This window comes from Schistocerca americana, chromosome X (genome assembly GCF_021461395.2).
Source record: "Schistocerca americana isolate TAMUIC-IGC-003095 chromosome X, iqSchAmer2.1, whole genome shotgun sequence".
NCBI classification, from domain to species: domain Eukaryota; kingdom Metazoa; phylum Arthropoda; class Insecta; order Orthoptera; family Acrididae; genus Schistocerca; species Schistocerca americana.
In genome coordinates, this window is record NC_060130.1 from 989,927,820 (window position 1) to 989,948,568 (window position 20,749).

At 39.4% G+C, this 20,749-nt stretch overlaps 1 protein-coding gene across 1 annotated transcript in view; it reads left to right on the plus strand.

Moving 5' to 3' along the window:
* Window positions 1-20,749, plus strand: part of LOC124556427 (latrophilin Cirl) — a 799,014-nt gene that overhangs the window by 740,996 nt on the left and 37,269 nt on the right. Inside the window, exons 8-13 of the mRNA XM_047130383.1 lie at window positions 7,180-7,529; window positions 14,904-15,231; window positions 15,983-16,340; window positions 17,594-17,819; window positions 18,033-18,198; window positions 18,599-18,813. Of these exons, the coding sequence (XP_046986339.1) occupies window positions 7,180-7,529; window positions 14,904-15,231; window positions 15,983-16,340; window positions 17,594-17,819; window positions 18,033-18,198; window positions 18,599-18,813 (1,643 nt within the window). The remainder of the gene's footprint in view (window positions 1-7,179; window positions 7,530-14,903; window positions 15,232-15,982; window positions 16,341-17,593; window positions 17,820-18,032; window positions 18,199-18,598; window positions 18,814-20,749) is intronic.

Here is a 20,749-nt window from a genome sequence, read left to right on the forward strand (position 1 = left end):
TGGCAACAGCGCATGGCGGCTGGATGGTCACCCATCCAAGTGCCGGCCACGCCCGACAGCGGTTAACTTAGGTGATCTCACGGGAACCGGTGTATCCACTGCGGCAATTCACTTTATTCTACTGAACAACACATGTGCTCTCTGTCTTTCGCTGCACAGCTGTTACTTTAACACAGTTCGTCATCTGCTATTTTTTACTATTGTCTTCTCTTGGAAACCAATTTATTTACCAAGATCGCTACGTTAACGCAACTACTGGATTGCTGGTTTCGGCAATAGGTATTGCCACCCTCATAACCATAAAACCGCACAGTGCTAGTGCTCACACCACAATATGCATAAAAAAGTCGAGGCATTACAATGCATATTATGCATATCGTGTAGTCCTCATATGACAGAGCACTGTAAGTATTTTGCGACATAAATACTATTGCCGCACACACACAGTGAGAACGTGGCAAACTGAGTTACAGCGTCATCTGCACTGCACGAAGTGGACACGCGACAACATGAAAAACAAAATCTTCTGGTAAATACAATAAAGGAAGACCACTGGTCATGATGTCACATTACCAACATTTGTGCGGGTTAAGGGAGGAAAACAGGAAACTGTGTTGCTCGAGACGGAGTCTTCGAGATATATTTCTAACTTAAAACCTCGGGTTTGGCCGTTTGCTTGCTGGTCATTCGGATCATAGAACTGGAGGAGCACTTGCATTGTCCTGTAAACATCGGCAGTCGTTGCTTTCATTATTAGCCTCCTCTTTTGGAAGGTTTTACTGCATGTTTTGCCTAACGTCAGCAATATATCCCTCTCTTCCAGGGGGAAATTAGGAAAAAGTGCAGTTGTTTCGGTATCTCGGCTGATATAAAACGCTATTAGTTTTAATCATTGGAAAAAAAGTCACTCCTTTACATACCTCCACTTGTCGAAAACGTATTTTTGATATCTTAATCCGTATCCGTCCACTGTTGTGTATCCCACGGCTTCCGAAAATCACTGAGACAAACGCGAATGAGCCGTGTTTTCTCAATAATGCAACGTGACATTTCCTTCTCCGCAAGTACAAAGCAATTCAAAGCTACGTAAGTCAAAAGTCACACCAAAATCAAAACTTACACTTAAACAGAATACGTCGCCTTAAATGCCATGTAACTATACACGTTTCGTTGTACTGGATTAAAACATCAGTGGTCTGGAAGCAAACATATTTACCATTTTGGTTGGGTCGTGCGAGGGCGTGCTGAAAAGTAGTGCCCCCGAATTTTTTATGTGAAAACTCTTAAAGCTTTTTAAATAAAACAGATTTTATTAACATTCTGCATCTTCCTCTTTCATGTCTACGTATTTATTTATCAACATATTCACCCTAGCAATGAACACATTTCTCCCAACGAGAGACCAGCTCCTTGATACCGTCACTGCATAATGTTTAACATCGTTGACGGAACCATAACCTGACATCTGCTTGCACCGCTTCATCACTATCGACTATGATGAAATCAACATTACCATAATGAAATGTTGCTCCTCAAAACCTTGTGACACACTGAGTTCCTTACGTAATGAATCCCTCCACTGTGGTACTTTTCCAGACAGCTTTAAGTATGCTATTGTCAAACCATTACAGAAGAAAGGAGACAAATCGTCAGTGGAAAACTTCCGTCCCATTTCATTATTGGCAATATTTTCAAAAGTGTTTGAAAGGGTTATGTACAATAGATTTTATGAACACTTACTACAGAAAAATATTCTCATTCGCAATCAGTTTCGATTTCGGAAAGGATTATCAACTGATCAAGCTAATTCACTTTTACAGATGATATATTAGAATCAATAAATCAATAGTTATTACCACTTGGAATATTCCGTGATCTGGCTAAAGCTTTTGATTGTGTTAAGTAAGATATCCTTATACAAAAGTTAAAATATTATGGGATAACAGGAGTAGCAGGCTCATGGTTCTCATCCTGTCTTTTTAACAGATTAGATTAGATTAGATTTACTTTCATTCCAATTGATCCGTAGTGAGGAGGTCCTCCAGAATGTGGAACATGTCAGAAAAACAACAATACATGACAAATATTTACAACTAAAACAAATAAGCTAATGTACCATTCCACAGGTCCCAAGTGGAATGATCATCATTTTTTAATGAACACTAAGAGTCATTTTACAAATACTAATGCACTGAATTTAAAATAAAAAAGTTTTTTTATTTATTTATAAGGTAATAAACATGTAATGCAACTACTGTAATACTTATTTACAATGAACACATTACTGCACTGAAATGGTGCAGAAGTTAGATTATACGTACACACACACACACACACACACACACACACACACACACACACACACACACACAAATTTTCAATGAACACATTACTGAACTGAAATTGTGCAGAAGTTATGTTGTACTTATATACAAATCAGTTGGTTTTACTAAGAAATTCATCATTGGAGTAGAAGGAGTTGGACACCAATAAATCCTTTAGGCTTCTCTTAAACTGAATTTCATTGGTTGTTAAGCTTTTTATGGCTGCTGGCAAGTTATTGAAAATGTGTGTTCCTGAATAATGCACACCTTTTTGTACAAGACTAAGTGACTTTAAATCCTTGTGAAGATTATTCTTATTTCTAGTATGGATTCCATGAATTGAGCTGTTGAAAAAGTGATATATTTTTAATGACAAATTTCATTAAGGAATAAATATATTGGGAAGCAGTAGTTAGTATCCCTAGTTCCCTAAACAGGCTTCTGCAGGATGTTCTTGAGTTCACACCACATATAACTCTTACTGCACATTTTGTGCCCGGAAAACTTTAGCTTGGCTTGATGAATTACCCCAAAAAATAATCCCATATGACATTATGGAATGAAAGTAAGCATAGTATGCCAGCTTTTTCATTTTTATATCCCCTATGTTTGACAAAATTCGCATCGCAAACAGAGATTTGTTAAGATGCTTCAGCAGTTCTGTGGTGTGCTCCTCCCAGTAGAGTTTATTATCAAGCTGTAATCCCAAGAATTTAACACTGTCCACTTCTTCTATCTTCTTGTCATCGTATGTTAGACAGATACTCTTGGGACACCCCTTACAAGTTCTGAACTGCATGTAGTGTGTTTTTTCAAAGTTTAGTGACAAAGAATTGGCTAGGAACCAGTGATTAATGTCCACAAATATTTTATTGGCTTATCTTTCTAAGACTACACTTGATTTGCTATTTATTGCAATGTTTGTATCATCGGCAAACAAAACAAACTTGGCATCTGGTAATGTTACTGATGAAAGGTCATTGATATACACAAGAAAAGGTAAGGGTCCCAAAATGGAACCTTGTGGGACCCCACATGTAATTAGTTCCCAGTTGGATGATGCCTGATAGCTTGATACATGTCTCTTTCCTAATAACACCCTTTGTTTCCTGCCAGAGATATATGATCTGAACCATTTTGCAGCATTTCCTGTTACACTATAATATTGTAGTTTACTTAAAAGGATATTGTGATTTACACAGTCAAATGCCTTTGACAGATCACAGAATATACCGGTTCCCTGCAATTTTTTGTCTAATGAATTAAGCACATTTTCACTGTAAGTGTAGATAGCCTTCTCAATATCAGAACCTTTTAGAAATCCAAACTGTGACTTTGACAGTTTGTTATTTGAGATAAGATGTTTGTGTGTCTGTATCAGGCTTACCACGTAACAATAGTCATTCAGAATATGAAACCATCAAACAAGGAGTGCCTCAGCGCTTTATTTTAGGTCCCTTGTTGTTCCTACTATATATTAATGACCTTCCATATGCAGTGTCACAAAATGCAAATTTTGTCTTATTTGCAGATGATACAAGTATTCGTATAAAAAACGTTACCCGCGATCTCACTGAGCAATCAGCTAATGAAATGTTTGTATCAATGGGTGGTTGTCAGCAAATGGATTGTCACTGAATTTTGACAAGACCCAGTACATACAGCTAAGTGCGTCACAAAGAATACCTATTCCTATAAGTATAATGTATTCGAACATTGAAATTAAAGCTGTTGACAGTATCAAAATTTTAGGGCTACAATTTGACTACAACCTAAACTGGAAAACTCACACTCTAGACTTAATGAAACGCCTTAGTTGAGCTACATTTGAAGTATGCATGATAGCAGAAATGGGCGCTTTAAAAATGAAGAAGTTAGTTTATTCGGCCTACTTCCATTCACTAATAAGTTATGGAATCACCTTTTGGGAAACTCCTCTCACAATGAGAACATTTTCAAAATTCAGAGACGAGTCTTTAGAATTATATCCGGTGTCAGTCCTAGATCATCATGCAGAGACCTCTTTAAGAAACTTGGTATTCTAACTACTACTTCTCAGTACATATACTCTGTGATGTCCTTTGTCATTTCCAACATGTCTCTTTTTACACAAAATAGTTCAAAACATGATTATAATACCAGAACCAAAAACAATCTGTATAAGGACTATAAAAGCTTAACATTAGTACAAAAGGAGTGAAATACATGGGTACTCATACATTCAATAACTTACCAGAACATATCAAAGGTCTTGTAAGCGATAAAGATCGCTTTCAGAGGGAATTGAATAACTTCATTAGAATTGTACAATATCCATGTACGTGAGTAAAAAAAAAAAAATAAATAAATAAATAAAATAAAGACCTTTTACTCTTTCCACATCCCAGAGACTTCCCTCCAAGGGATCCATGGAAAACGATAGATGTAATGTAAGGTAAAGTCCTGAAAAGTGTTCCTTAAGCTTTGCAAGCGGATGAAAATTGGATGGTACCAAGTTTGGACTGCACGGAGGATGATTGATAACTGTACCCACGGGGAGGGTGCTGCATGTGTGGATGAAGTGTTTGAAGACGAAACTCGATTACAGTACGCTTTTTCCCACACACTGACATAGTTACGTAACACAATGCCTTGTTTTACGCTGCAATTCGAAGCTCTCTAGCGGCAGAGGGCTGCAAATATGTTGACATGAAGAATAAAGAGGTAGAATGTTATCTTTTATTTTAAGAGTTGTCACAAAAAATTCGGAGCCGTTACTTTTCAGCACGCCACCGTGCATCTGACAGCAGTTCCGTTATTACTCTGTCGAAGAGTGATTCTTTGACTTATTACATTTTCGAACGGTTTGAGAAGCCTCGTCTGATCACACCTTCGTCCGGTATATGGCTCTTGAGCACCGTCCTTTTGTGTCCGTTTTCACTTTCTGAAATGTCTGACAGATGTACGTGCAGAGATTTACGCTTCTAAGAAAAAAGACGAAAATGCAGAAAGTCAAAGAACAACAATTTAGATTGTCAAAGGGCTGTTTCTAGAGCTATAGATGAACTAAAAGCGTTAGTAAGTGTGATTCCAGGCCACTAAAGACGATTTGATCCAAAAAGCATATGGCGTGAAGTGCTGGGTGGTTATAAATAAAGTGCAGCTATTCACGTTGGTCCAGTGTGGGGTGTAATTATCGTATTTGAGTGAAACGTGGTAGATATGCTGATATGTTAATGCGGAACCGATTTACGCTCGATAAATATTAGTTCCAATTATGGCCACCAGGTGCAAATCTGGCGCTGTACTCTGTTTGTATGACGTTTGAGTGAAAAGTACGGCTATCGAGAAGCCAGACCGTGCACTGCTAGTGAAACTGTTTTATGTGAACGGCAACAATTACAGCGTATCATTGAGAGAGTATCGTCGACTGAAAGCTCTGAGGAGAGGCGCGATGTCATTAAATGTGTTAAAGGAGATGATAATGACATCGGAAACGCGGGTGACCTAGGTGTGACACCTCGAAGTGAAAGGTGTATCCCGGTGGAAATTATTGACGAGGTTAGCTGTAACTGACCGTTCAGCACGTACCCCGGGCAGTGACTAGAGAATTGTCCATCTCGTGGTAAACAGTTCGGAAAGTTTTTCGGTCTGTTTTACACTGGTACCCGTACAAGATCCAGACGGTGCAGCAACTGAAACCTAATAATCCGCAGCAACGTTCCGAATTTGCTCTTCGGTTTCTGGCACGGAACGAAAAGATGACGACATGTGGCCGGGCAATATTCTGTGGAGTGACGACGCACATTTTACATTTACAGGGTGCAGTGAATACACAGAACGGTCGAATTTGGGGTACTGTTAAACCGCGTGTTGTGCACGGCTCGCAGTGTGTGACTGTGGCGTGGATTCACAAGCACGTTTATTCTCGGTCCGTTCTTCTTTGAGAAGAACAGATCTAGGTGGCTTGTCAGGTGTACCGTGACGTCTGCACTTTTTCGAGACCTCCTTGTACAGCATGTGATTTCTGCATTCGGAGGGCACAACTTTGTGGAGACTACTGTCTTCGCGCAAGATGGAGCAGCACCTCATGTCGCTCGCCCAGTGAAAGATTTGCTTAATGCAACCTTCCATAACGTGTTATCTCCAGGGGCTTTCCAGATGTATGGCCAGCAAGATCAGCTGATCTGAATCCGTGTGACTTTCGGCTCTAGAGATATCTAAAAGAACGCGGTTAGCAGGGACACGTTCGCTGTCTACCTGATCTGAAGGCCAGTATTCAGATTCTGCCGGAACTGCTGCAAACAACTGCTGATCACTTTGTTTTACGGATGCAGCAGCCCGTCGACCTCTCCGGTACTCGTATCGAACAAATTGTGTAAGTGGCAGTTAATAATGAAATCAACATTATGCCTTTCTCACAGGTTTGACCTTTTCTGTCCACGTCCCATCCCTAATCCATTACGTACGAAAACATTTCTGTACGTCTTTCTTGCATTCACAGCGCCAGATTTGCGCCTGGTGGCCAAAATTAGAACTAATTTTTTCCAGCATAAATCTGTTCCACATTAACGTACTAGAATATCTATCAAATTTCGCTGCCATACGATAATGACAGCCCATAATTGCAAAGACGGTTGCAGTAGTTTCAAGGGATGTTCGATTATAGAGTAATTTTACGGACACCGAATTTAAAACCACTCGCGCAATTAAAATCGAAAGCGAATCCGTAGCCTCCGAACACTCGTCTGTAGGGCCTCCGATTCAGCGCGTTTTGTTTGGTTTTTGTGGTTTTGTTGCGTTCCCCGGCGGCGGCTGGCCCTGAGTGCGGAGGAGTGACGCCCAGTAGGGCGCGTGTGGTGTAACGCTTCCGCAGGTCGCACCGGCTCGGCTGCAGCTGCGGCGGCGGCGGCGGCGGCCGCAGCGGCGGCGGCGGCGCCGCCGTCGCACTTCCCTCCGGAGGAGCTGTCGCGGCTGTGCCCCGCGGTGACGGCGCGCAACCTCTTCTGGAACTGGACGTGGGCGGGCGACGTGGCCGAGCAGCCGTGCCCCGGCGGCTCCACGGGCCGCGCGCGCTGGCAGTGCCGCCGGCGCGACGACGGGCCGCCGCTGTGGGCGGCCGACGCGCCCGACCTCTCCGACTGCCACACGCTCTGGTTCACCAACCTCGAGACGCGCATGACGCACGGAGACTCCATCACCACCATCGGCAACGAGCTGGCACAGGTCCGTAATTAATTTAATGCGCCTCCCGTCCACCTCACAGTGCTTCCAGACTTGTCAGAAATCATTACTTCTAAACGACGTCGGACATTAATCTGGCAAAATTTGGCACGTAACGGTACTTTCTATGGTTGTTGTTGTTGTTGTTGTTGTGGTCTTCAGTCCTGAGACTGGTTTGATGCAGCTCTCCATGCTACTCTATCCTGTGCCAGCTTCTTCATCTCACAGTACCTACTGCAGCCTACATCCTTCTGAATCCGCTTAGTGTATTCATCTCTTGGTCTCCCTCTACGATTTTTACCCTCCACGCTGCCCTCCGATACTAAATTGGTGATCCCTCGATGTCTCAGAACATGTCCTACCAACCAGTCCCTTCTTCTTCTCAAGTTGTGCCACAAACTCCTCTTCTCCCCAATCCTATTCAATACTTCCTCATTAGTTATGTGATCTACCCATCTAATCTTCAGCATTCTTGCAGCATCACATTTCGAAAGCTTCTATTCTCTTCTTGTCTAAACTATTTATCGTCCACGTTTCACTTCCGTACGTGGCTACACTCCATACTAATACTTTCAGAAACGACTTCCTGACACTTAAATCTATACTCGATGTTAACAAATTTTTCTTCTTCAGAAATGCTTTCCTTGCCATTGCCATTCTACATTTTATATCCTCTCTACTTCGACCATCATCAGTTATTTTGCTCCCCAAATAGCAAAACTCCTTTACTACTTTGAGTGTCTCATTTCCTAATCTAATTCCCTCAGCATCATCTGACTTAATTCGACTACATTCCGTTATCCTCGTTTTGCTTTTGTTGATGATCATCTTATACCCTCCTTTCAAGACACTGTCCATTCCGTTCAGCTGCTCTTCCAAGTCCTTTGCTGTCTCTGACAGAATTACAATGTCATCGGCGAACCTCAAAGTTTTTATTTCTTCTCCATGGATTTTAATACCTACTCCGAATTTTTCTTTTGTTTCCTTTACTGCTTGCTCAATATACAGATTGAATAACATCGGGGAGAGGCTACAACCTTGTCTCACTCCCTTCCCAACCACTGCTTCCCTTTCATACCCCTCGACTCTTATAACTGCCATCTGGTTTCTGTACAAATTGTAAATAGCCTTTCGCTCCCTGTATTTTACCCCTGCCACCTTTAGAATTTGAAAGAGAGTATTCCAGTCAATATTGTCAAAAGCTTTCTCTAAGTCTACAAATGCTAAAAACGTAGGTTTGCCTTTCCTTAATCTTTCTTCTAAGATAAGTCGTAGGGTCAGTATTGCCTCACGTGTTCCAACATTTCTACGGAATCCAAACTGATCTTCCCCGAGGTCGGCTTCTATCAGTTTTTCTATTTGTCTGTAAAGAATTCGCGTTAGTATTTTGCAGCTGTGACTTATTTAACTGATAGTTCGGTAATTTTCACATCTGTCAACACCTGCTTTCTTTGGGATTGGAATTATTATGTTCTTCTTGAAGTCTGAGGGTATTTTGCCTGTCTCATACATCTTGCTCACCAGATGGTAGAGTTTCGTCAGGACTGGCTCTCTCAAGGCGGTCAGCAGTTCTAATCGAATGTTGTCTACTCCGGGGGACTTGTTTCGACTTAGGTCTTTCAGTGCTCTGTCAAACTCGTCACACAGTATCATATCTCCCATTTCATCTTCATCTACATCCTCTTCCATTTCCATAATATTGTTCTCCAGTACATCGCCCTTGTATAGACCCTCTATATACTCCTTCCACCTTTCTACTTTCCCTTCTTTGCTTTGAACTGGGTTTCCATCAAAGCTCTTCATATTCATGCAAGTGGTTCTCCTTTCTCCAAAGGTCTCTTTAATTTTCCTTTAGGCAGTGTCTATCTTACCTCTACATCCGTACATTTGTCCTCTAGCCATCCATGCTTAGCCATTTTGCACTTCCTGTCGATATCATTTTTGAGACGTTTGTATTCCTTTTTGCCTGCTTCATTTACTGCATTTTTATATTTTCTCCTTTCATCAATTAAATTCAATATTTCTTCTGTTACTCAAGGGTTTCTACTAGCCCTCGTCTTTTTACCTATTTGATCATCTGCTGCCTTCACTATTTCATCCCTCAAAGCTACCCATTCTTCTTCTTCTGTATTTCTTTCCCCCATTCCTGTCAATTGTTCCCTTATGCTCTCCCTGGAACTCTGTACAACTTCTGGTTCTTTCAGTTTATCCAGGTCCCATCTCCTTAAATTCCCACCTTTTTGCAGTTCCTTCAGTTTTAATCTACAGTTCATAACTATTAGGGAAACAAATTAACAGTCCAATTTTTAGAGGACAGAGGATCTGCTATCAAAAATGGAACTCACTCGGTTCATCAGTCTTTTTTACGAAAATGATAAATAAAGAGTCTGTGACACAGTCAGTTCTGCTTATTTGTAACGACCGTCTTCTCTGTCCGATACGGTTTAGGCCACTTTCTGTTGTCAAGTGCGCTCGGGGTGCGTCCGGCTCCGTCCTTCGGTTTTTGGTATTCTCGGGAGTCATTCCGATAGTAGTAGCTACTGGCTACTGACTTTTAGCCTAAATAGTGTCGGGTCTCTCGTATCGAAATCTGTTTTTGTCGTGTAGTCTTCCCGACGTTCGAGAAATTGTGATCCGACTCGGATTTCACTGTCTGAAAATATTTTATCGTCCACCGGAGATCGTTTCGGAACTCGGGCATTTACCTTCAGATATTCTAAATCCTGAAAATAATTGATATTGGAATGTATTACTTGTGGCAAATGACTACTGCCACTGGAGGAACCGAAAAATATAGGGGAGTAAAATGGCTCGGAATGCCGGACGAGGTTTCGAATGGAGCAGTTTCGTACAAAATTTATAGTTTACAATCAATTCGTAACTGGAGTTTTGACTCGTGGCAGTGAGACGTTTACGTTTAATGTGGAAACTCTTTGTAAGGTGACTGTCACTCGGTGACCGACAGAGGAGTACGTGTCGCAAATAACGAGGAGAGACGGAAAAGGGAATGGTCGGATTGGGGACCGGATTAGAGTGTAAGCTAGCTGGGCAGATGGAGGGTAGTTATTTGCTAGATGTTGGAAAATAAGGAAATATTGAAGTTCTTATTGGATATGTACTCTAGGGGTACAGATGTCTATCACTGAAAACTGCAATTTGTTGGAAAGTCTAGAGGAGGTGGATGTCAATTGCTGCCACTGATGATGATCTATTAAATATTGGTCTTCTGATTTTATAAAAATTATTTACATTGCCCTCTAAACTGTAGTGGAACCCAGTTTGTTTTTAGCCCTTAGGGGTAATTACTGCCGAGTTGGGAATTATCGGTCTAGAGTCTCCATTTTTATTTATTTATTTATTTATTTACAGGTCAAGTTCCATAGGACCAAATTGAGGAGCAAATCTCCAAGGTCATGGAACGTGTCAGTACATGAACTTACAACATAAAAGTAATAACAGATATAAATAAATGTTCACGAACCTGAAAGAAAATCAGTCTATAAGTTTAAGCAAACACTATCAGCAATACAATGAGAATCAGCTTAATTTTTTAAGGAACTCCTCGACAGAATAGAAGCAGTGACCCATGAGGAAACTCTTCAGTTTCGATTTGAAAGTGCGTGTATTACTGCTAAGATTTTTGAATTCGAGTGGCAGCTTATTGAAAATGGATGCAGCAGTATACTGCACACCTTTTTGCACAAGAGTTAAGGAAGTCCGATCCAAATGGAGGTTTGATTTCTGCCGAGTATTAACCGAGTGAAAACTGCTTATTGTTGGAAATAAACTAATATTGGTAACAAGAAACGACAATAAGGAATATACATATTGAGAGGCCAGTGTCAAAATACCCTGACTCGTGAACAGAGGTCGACAAGAGGTTCGTGAACTCACACCACTTATTGCCCGAACCGGCCGTTTCTGAGCCAAAAATATCCCTCTAGAATGGGAAGAGTTACCCCAAAACATAATACCATACGACATAAGTGAATGAAAATAAGCAAAGTAGACTAATTTACGCGTCGAAGTATCACTCACTTTCGATACCGTTTGAATAGTGAAAATGGCAGTATTAAGTCTTTGAACAAGATCCTGAACATGGGCTTTCCACGACAGCTTACTATCTATCTGAACTCAACTGTTCAGTTTCACTAGTCATATGCCCATTCTGTGAGATTAAAACGTCAGGTTTTGTTGAATTGTGTGTTAGAAACTGTAAAAACTGAGTCTTACTGTGATTTAACGTCAGTTTATTTTCTACAAGCAAAGAACTGAGGTCAGGTACTGCACTACTTAAAACCGAGTCAATGTTGCACACAACATCCTTTACTACCAAGCTAGTGTCATCAGCAAACAGAAATATTTTAGAGTTAACCATAATACTAGCGGGCATATCATTTATATAAATAAGGAACAGGAGTGCCCCCAACACTGATCCCTGGGGCACCCCCCACTTGACAGTACCCCACTCAGATACCACATCACAGCCGTTATCAACATTGTGAATAATGACCTTTTGCTGCCTGTTGCTAAAGTACGAGGTGAACCAATTGTGAGCTACTCCCCTTATTCCGTAATGGTCCAACTTCTGGAGCAATATTGTGAGATCAACACAGGCAAATGCCTTTGTTAAATCAAAAAATACGCCAAGTGTTCGAAACTTTTTGTTTAGCCCATCCAGTACCTCACAGAGAAAAGAGAATATAGCATTTTCAGTTGTCAAACGACTTCTAAAGCCGAACTGTACATTTGATAGCAAATCGTGTGATATAAAATGATCAATTAACCTCACATACACAGCCTTTTCGATAACTTTTGCGAACACTGATGGCATAGAAATAGGTCTAAAATGATCTACATTATCCCTTTCTCCCTTTTTATAAAGCGGCTTTACTACGGAGTACTTTAATCGCTCAGGAAACTGACCATTCCTAAAGGAAAAATTACAAATATGGCTAAATACAGGGCTAACATATGCAGCACAGAACTTTAATATTCTACTAGACACTCCATCATAACCATGAGAGTCCTTAGTCTTCAGTGATTTAATTATTGACTCAATCTCCCTCTTGTCTGTATCACAGAGGAGTATTTCAGACATCAGTCTCGGAAAGGCATTTGCTAAGAAATTTATATGATTTCGTTTAGAAACTAAATTTTTATTTAATTCACCAGCAATTCTCAGAAAATGGTTGTTAAATACTGTACATATATCTGATTTATCAGTAACAGAAATATTATTAATGCAAAATGACTTTATATCATCAACCTTGTGCTGCTGACCAGACACTTCCTTCACAACTGACCATATGGCTTTAATTCTATCCTGTGAATTAGCTATTCTATTTGCATTCCACTACTTCTAACATTTTGATATAATTCCCGCTTTGTTCTACATGATATCCTTATCCCACTAGTCAGCCAACCTGGCTGTCCATTACTGCTAGTACCCTGTTTAGAATGTTCTAATGGAAGGCAACTCTCAAAGAGCATGAGAAATGTGTTATGGAAAGCATTGTATTTATCATCTATATTATCGGCACTATAAACATCTTACCACTCTTGTTCCTTGACAAGTTTTGAAAAACTCTCTATTGCTGTTGGATTAACTTTCCTACGTAGTTTGTAATTAAATATGACATTGGTTTGAGTACAAAAACCTTTTAATGTTAAAATTTGTGCATCATGGTCTGAAAGGCCGTTGACCCTTTTACTAACAGAATGCCCATCTAGTAATGAAGAATGAATAAAAATATTGTCTAATACTGTGCTACTGTTCCCCTGCACCCTAGTTGGAAAAAACACAGTTTGCATCAGATCATATGAATTTAGGAGATCTACCAACATCCTTTTTCTTGCACAATCATGTACAAAATTAATATTGAAGTCACCACATATAACCACTTTCTGGTACTTCCTACAAAGTGAATCAAGAACCCTCTCTAGCTTAAGCAAAAATGCTCTGAAGTCAGAGTTAGGGGACCTATAAACAACAGCAATTAGAAGTTTAGTTTCACTAAATTCAACTAATGCTGCACAACTTTCAAATATCTGTTCAGTGCAGTGTCATGATACGTCTATGTACTCAAATGAAATTCTGTTTTTTACGTACAGAGCCTCTCCCCCACCCTGCAAGGAACTCCTTGAGAAACAGCCAGCTAGTCTGTAGTCTGTAGTCTGTAGCCTGTTCGCAGTAGCAGTCGCAGTTTACATCAATAGCCCATATCCTGTAGCCCTTATTCCATTCCGTTCTTGTGTGCTGTTCTGGTCCTGCCTTCCTTCCAGTCCTACCTTATTCATTAGCCACAGCTCTAAGTTACCGGATGCAAGTAAACCACTTTGGCCATATCTCGGAGATAGTCTTCTCGTGCCACTTCGAATTTAAAATTTTCAAAATGGCTGTGTTTTGGATGCTGCTTCTCTTACTCCTTTTTCCCCATATTTACTAAAGGTATCTAATCTCTGAAGTTTTAATCTGACACTTTGTTCAGTTATGTACTGTCAAAAGGTTTGCTCTTATAGGTCAATGCTGAAATCTATATACTGCTGTCTCACTCCCTTCCATAATTTATTCTTCTGTCTGTCCATTTGAATCTCAACTAAATAATGTAGAAACGACAAAATTCCTGTGCAGATTTTGGGAGACACACAAATTGTGAGCAGTACATTTGTTAAGCTTTTGTTACTTAGGACAGTCCTACATTTTGTGCATTTTAACAGATTTTACAATGAAGTTTGCCAGTGGCTCGAGGTGCGAGACTTATTTGTTTCCACCTCACTGTAGTTAAAGTGGCCCCGAATTGTGCCTAGTAGGTGGGCTGTGGTTGTCATTGACTCATTGTATGGCCGTAGTGTGTGGGGGCAATGTTTAGACCTCCTAGAATGGCAATATCATTTTTGTGAATAATTTTTTGCATTGTGTACATAAAAGTTGTCTCTCTGGCCTGTTCTCAGAAATGATTGTCTTTATATTTCAGACTGTGGAATTTGTTTCAGTAACTGCCCTCTCATTTTCCTGAAAATACAGCAGCCAGGTGGTAATGCATTTTGTATTTTTCACGCTGTAGAATATTGTTTTGTATTAATGATCTCTCATTGCTGCTATTGAATTTGTTCTACTTCTGGTAAGAGGACAAATCTTATGTGTACTTTTACCATCGGAATTGATATTTATGAGGGGGAGTAATTTGTATATCCCACCAGAAACACTGAATCCTGTCTGCCTTGTTTCCGTTTTACATGTACAGCTAGGAAAGTAGATGTGACCAAATTGTCACCTTCATACTTGCTTCTTACCAGGTACATCAAACACTGTAACTGAATGATATTGTGCCACTGAGATGCTGTCTTATAATTAATGCTGCGAGTATGTTACAGGTAACAGAGAGTGTGCCCCTCTATGGGGGAGACATGCTGGCTGCTGCTGAAATTACACGGAAACTGGCCGGAAAGATGTCTTCCGATATCTCGACTTTCCCCGACCCTCGACAGCGTGAGGCCATTGTCACAGAACTTTTGTACAGTGTCATCCGCACGGGCAGCAACTTGTTGGAATGTTCTCATCACCAGAGCTGGAAGGACCTAACATACAAGCAGCAACTCCAGGTTGCAACTGAAATGCTAATGGGCCTTGAAGAAAATGCATTCTTGCTAGCTGAGACTGTGCGCCGTGAGAAGAGGGTTGTCCAGACCGTCAAGAACATATGTAAGTCATCCTATAGAATGTAAAATCTTTCAACTTTACTGCCTGATTCTTTGTAGTTGCGTGATTAACTGTAAAACAGGCAAAGCATTGCACACCTGTGTGGTATAGAAGATAACTTACTGTATATAATAGGAGGTGCAGACAGACCACTTTAAGAATGGAGTAATATGATCTAAAGAAATAAATGGAACTGAAGACAGTCATGCCAGAAAACAGTAACTCATTCATTGCCATGTGTGTGTGGTGAGTTGTGTAATGAAACACTGGCATGCCTTCAGGCTGCAAATGAAAATTCCCATTCCCAGTTTCTTATTTCAAAGGAAAACAGGAATAATATGTGCAGGACTCTGGGGTCTATACCATGGTCTTAAGCCTGTATAAAATTCTCTGTACTCCTCCACTTCCTTTGACTTGGTGAGATGAATGTACTGATTAAGAGAAAAGCAGTGTGACATTACTGGGGCTTGAAAGCAGTTAACACAAAATTAATACACTGAAATTTTTTGTGTAGCATTTATTTGTCTGTGTGTGCATGAACCTACTGAGGCAAGTGGCTCTTATTTGCTTTAAATTTAATTAATTGTATTTATTTGGGCCAAATACTATAATCATTACATTACTTGAATTTTTGTATGTTTTTGGGGTAAACTAATTATTTGGTACTTCTATACATGTGATTTCTGGTGGCATTTTTAACATTTCGATTTATTCGTGAATAAGCTTGTATATATGTGTATTTTTTCCATTTCAGTGCTGAGTGTAAGAGTAATTCCACTTGCCCAAGTCAGTGAAGTGGAGGTGTTTCCTCTGTCAGAAACTCACGTTCCATGGCCAATATCGCAGAACTGGGTAGAACTTCCAAGAATGTCTGTTCTGGAAAACAGTGACGGAGGATTTGTACGCATAGTATTTGCAACTTTTGATCGATTAGATGAGGTCCTGCAGCCGAGGAATCGGTCTCAAAGAATCAATTCTAAAATTATTGCAGCTTCTCTTGGGAAAGGAAAGCACATACAACTATCAAAACCTGTGAAAATAATTCTACAGCATATTGATACAAGCAGCAACCTCACAAATCCTTCGTGTGTTTTCTGGGATTATGTAAATGGGTGAGTTTGTATGTGGTACATACTGTTATGGATTAGTTTCATTCACAAGCAAGTAAATGATAAACATGCCAGCATTAAGTTTTATTTAATTTGATTGTCTCCGTACCTGGAATGATTTTGACATTTTATATCTAACATTAGCAGATATAAAATGTAAATAGCAGTTTTTCTAACAAAATAGTAATACTTCTGCAACAAAATAACATATTGCATACTACTGAAAAACTTTTGAATAAATCCTCAAGACAAGGGTCTAATAAAGAAGTATTTTTTAAACCAAATTTTTTGTAATTTGACTAATTCATTTAATTTTTTTCATTTATGGCAGTGATTTACACATGGCCAGCTTTTGCTGGAGAGTAGACGTAAATGGTTGTTGCCATGGTAACTTCCCCTTGCATAGAGGTATTTTCATCCAAAAATTTTGTATACTTAGTCATCTTCTTTGAGCAACCCAACTTCTAGTTCTTCCTGATTGTTATGTTGTGGAAGGAGTGTCTAATACTTGAATGAAAGGTATCCAACTATCTTAACAGTCACAATTCCAATACCATTATGTACCAGTCAGTTCTGGTATCCTTTTCACTGAAAGCCTCATCTACTCAGTTCTTAGAGCAGGAAGGTGGCCAGTTTGATGACAGAATGACACTGGCTCACTGTGCTCAATACCTCAGATGTGGTTTTTATATGCTGTCGATACATGTTCTGTGTACAGTGGTGGTATGTAATTTTGAATTGATGTGGGAAATTTTATTTTTAATATTTCCATGTGTAAAAGCAGGGTACTTTTAAGGTAGTTTGCTAAACCACTTACACTTGCATGTTCTACAGTCACATATTTTGGAGAACCAGTGACCTACTATTGCAAAGTTTGAACAGTTGTTTGAACAGCACATCAGACCACATGTTGCTAATGCCAAGCATGGTGTTGTGTAGTGCATAACCAATGGCTGTAGCCATCTGGAGACAGCATAATTGCCTGAGACTGATCATGGATGTAATAAATTGCAAATTAAAAACTGGTGGATGTAGGCATTTTATTTCATCATTGTATGTGTCCAGCATCTTGTATCTGTTGATCAGTGCATCATCTATACAGCAAGTGGGTGTCTTTATTGATCCCAGTATGTAAAAACCTAATACGTGTAATTCTGTCCCAACAGTGATAAATTTGTGTTCAGTAAAGTAAGTGGTGTTCTCTTTTACAACTTTACTGTGTGTAATAGTTTTTCTGTTTTGCTTCTGTCCTTTAGGGCATGGTCTGATGAAGGCTGTCAAGTTGAAAAGACTAATGCAACTCATACCCTGTGTGTATGTGACCATTTAACCAACTTTGCCATACTGATGGATGTGCGTTCTGTAAAAATTGAGGCCGCGCACGAGTTTGTGTTATCGTTCATAACTTATGTGGGCTGTATCATCTCTGTTGTGTGCCTGGCCCTGGCATTTCTCACCTTTCAAATTTTCCGTGGACTCAAGGTGTGTATAAAATAATTTTTTTATACTGATCAGTATTGTCTAAAATAAAATAGAGCAAATTCTTATGTTCTGCTGTACACAGTGGAAATACCATACATAGTATTTGTACAAAATGTGAAATACAAAACATTGTATTGAAGGAAAACATGACAGAAAATATACTTTTCATTACCTTTAACCATTAGCCTGATGTGTATCACCTCTATTTTCCAGTCGGATCGTACAACAATCCACAAGAATTTATGCATCTGTCTTTTAATTGCGGAAGTAGTATTTCTGTTTGGCATTGGCCAAACGCAGCATCGTGTAATTTGTGGTGCTGTCGCAGGGCTTCTGCATTTTTTCTTCCTCTGTGCGTTTGCGTGGATGTTCCTTGAAGGTAAGATATTTTATTAAATCGTTGGGATACTTCATTTAGTGCTGTCTCAGAGAGCACAAGTAACAAATTTTGAGAATAATGGTTCTCGGAGACAATACTGTGTGTACATGTTGACACTATTGTTACTTGAGAAAAACGTAGTAGTGATGAAATGTGACATTATTGATGTTGACATTACTCTTACCCAACAAAGTGAACAAGAGGTTGTTTAAAATAACTTTAGAGTGCAGCTGCACTAAAGATGGGGAAAAGTGCTTTTTAACCTGGATGTACTTTGATAATCATGTGTAGTACACTTCGTTTCTCTAGTTGAACGTTTTCGTAAATTTACTTTGTATATTTTTGACTGAATACGAAATCTTCACAATTGTTGTAACATATTTAATATACATCATTTCAGGGTTTCAGCTTTATGTGATGCTGATTGAAGTATTTGAAGCTGAAAAATCACGCATTCGGTGGTATTACACATTCGCCTATGGAGCACCTCTAATAATTGTAGCTGTGTCTTGCAGTGTTGACCACATGAGTTATGGAACTGAAAAATACTGCTGGCTTCGTGCAGATAATTTCTTCATATTCAGCTTTGTTGGACCTGTTATAGCTGTGATACTTGTAAGTAATAAAACTCATGTGTCCATATATTTTGCTGAATGCTGGGAGTAAGCTTCTTTCAGGGCATACAGCCATGTTATCAAAACTTTTTCCATTGTTTTGTTTCGATAATGGTAAAAATACCTATTGATAATGAAACTTACATTAGCAAGCTGGATTTTCAGTTAAATTAATTCACATAGGATTGCTACTATTTAAACTTCAAGCTGTGCAACTTGCTGTACAGAAATGAAAGAAGATACAGATTGAATTTTTTCCATTTCTAGTGTGTGTTTCTTACTGTGTCAAACTTCTCTACCCATTGGCTGGCTGCAAACTTGTGAATCTATAGTTCACAACAATGGAAGTAAATTAAAAATGAAGTTGTGGGTATTTTAATTAGTAAACCCAGATACAAGGTATTTGTTATTTATGAGCATTTTATTCCTAGTGACTAACACAGTCTCAAAATACATACACCATGACAACATTCACTGTTCTGTATCTTACATACACACAGTTGAGGGTTCAGTACTTAATACCACATGCTCCCTATTTCCATTATATCAACATAGTACTCCACAATTCTGATAGTATCCCTGTACAGTACATTTCATATGGGTTTTCGCCATTAACATTAACACATCCATGGTTTCTTGAATTCACAGTTCAACTCCATTGCTCATGGCACATGTCTGACAATTTATAATCTCATGCTTTGGTGGGAATGCCTCACTTCATGGGTTTTTTAGTGATTTACGGGAGAATGCTACTGTAATTCTGGTAGAAAAGAGACAAATTGTAAAGGCATCAGGCCAGATTTTTACGACCATTTACTTCATGCAGCCAATTTTTTCCATCCTTGTGTTTTACTGAAACATAATGTACTACTTTTGATATTGTAATGACACTGTACCTTCATTTTCAGTAAAAGTCCACTGTCTTCTTAGAGAGCTGCCATTTATAATTTATTTTGAAAAAAAAGTTTATTTTGAATGTTTTCTTTAAAAATCAAAAGATGGGAAATCTAATAACATTACTGTGTTTGGAAAATTCTGGGTTTCAATATTATCAGAACAGAATATTTAAATGTTCTAAGTTATAAGAATGGTCAGTGTCTTGAAATTACCAGGTGTAAAACTTTGCTTCCACCGTTTTTTCCCCAACATTTGAGGCTTTAATGAAACAAATTGGTTACACATGTATCAATCAAAGTATTTTCCATCGCTGGCCACTACTTTCTCTCATCTTTCGGGCAGTGTACGAATCCCGCATCGAAAAAATTGTTTATCTTTTGAAGTGATCCACGAATCAATCCAACTTGTGACACCTTCATGAGATCGGAAGTGTTGGTCAGCCAGGCCATGCGCCATTGATCTAAACAGGTGATAGTCAGAGTGAGCAATGTCTGGAGAATATGGTGGATGGGGTAGGACTTTCCATTTTAATGTTTCCAAGTACGTTTTGACCTCTTTTGCAATGTGGAGTCAAGCGTTGTCGTGCTGCAAAATCATTTTATTGTGCCTCTCGCTGTATTGTGGCCATTTGTCTTTTAATGCTCTACTCAAACACATTAATTGCATTCGATAATGAGCACCTGTGATTGTTTCACTTGGTTTTAACACCTCACCTCATAGTACATGACTCCGAGCTGGTCCCACCAAATGCAGAACGTGATCCTGGAGCCGTGAATATTGAGTTTGGCCATCGACGTGGAAGCATGGCTGGGATATCTCCATGGTTTTTTGCATTTAGGGTTATCGTAATGAGCCCATTTTTTGTCCCCAGTCGCAATGCAATGCAGAAGTCCCTTCCATTTTTGCTTCTAAAGCAATTGTTCACAAACATACAAACACTGTTCAACATCTCTTGGTTTCAGCTCACACAGGACACAAGTTCCTTGTTTCTGAATCATGCCCATAGCCTTGAGACATTTTGAAATGGCTTGCTGTGTCAC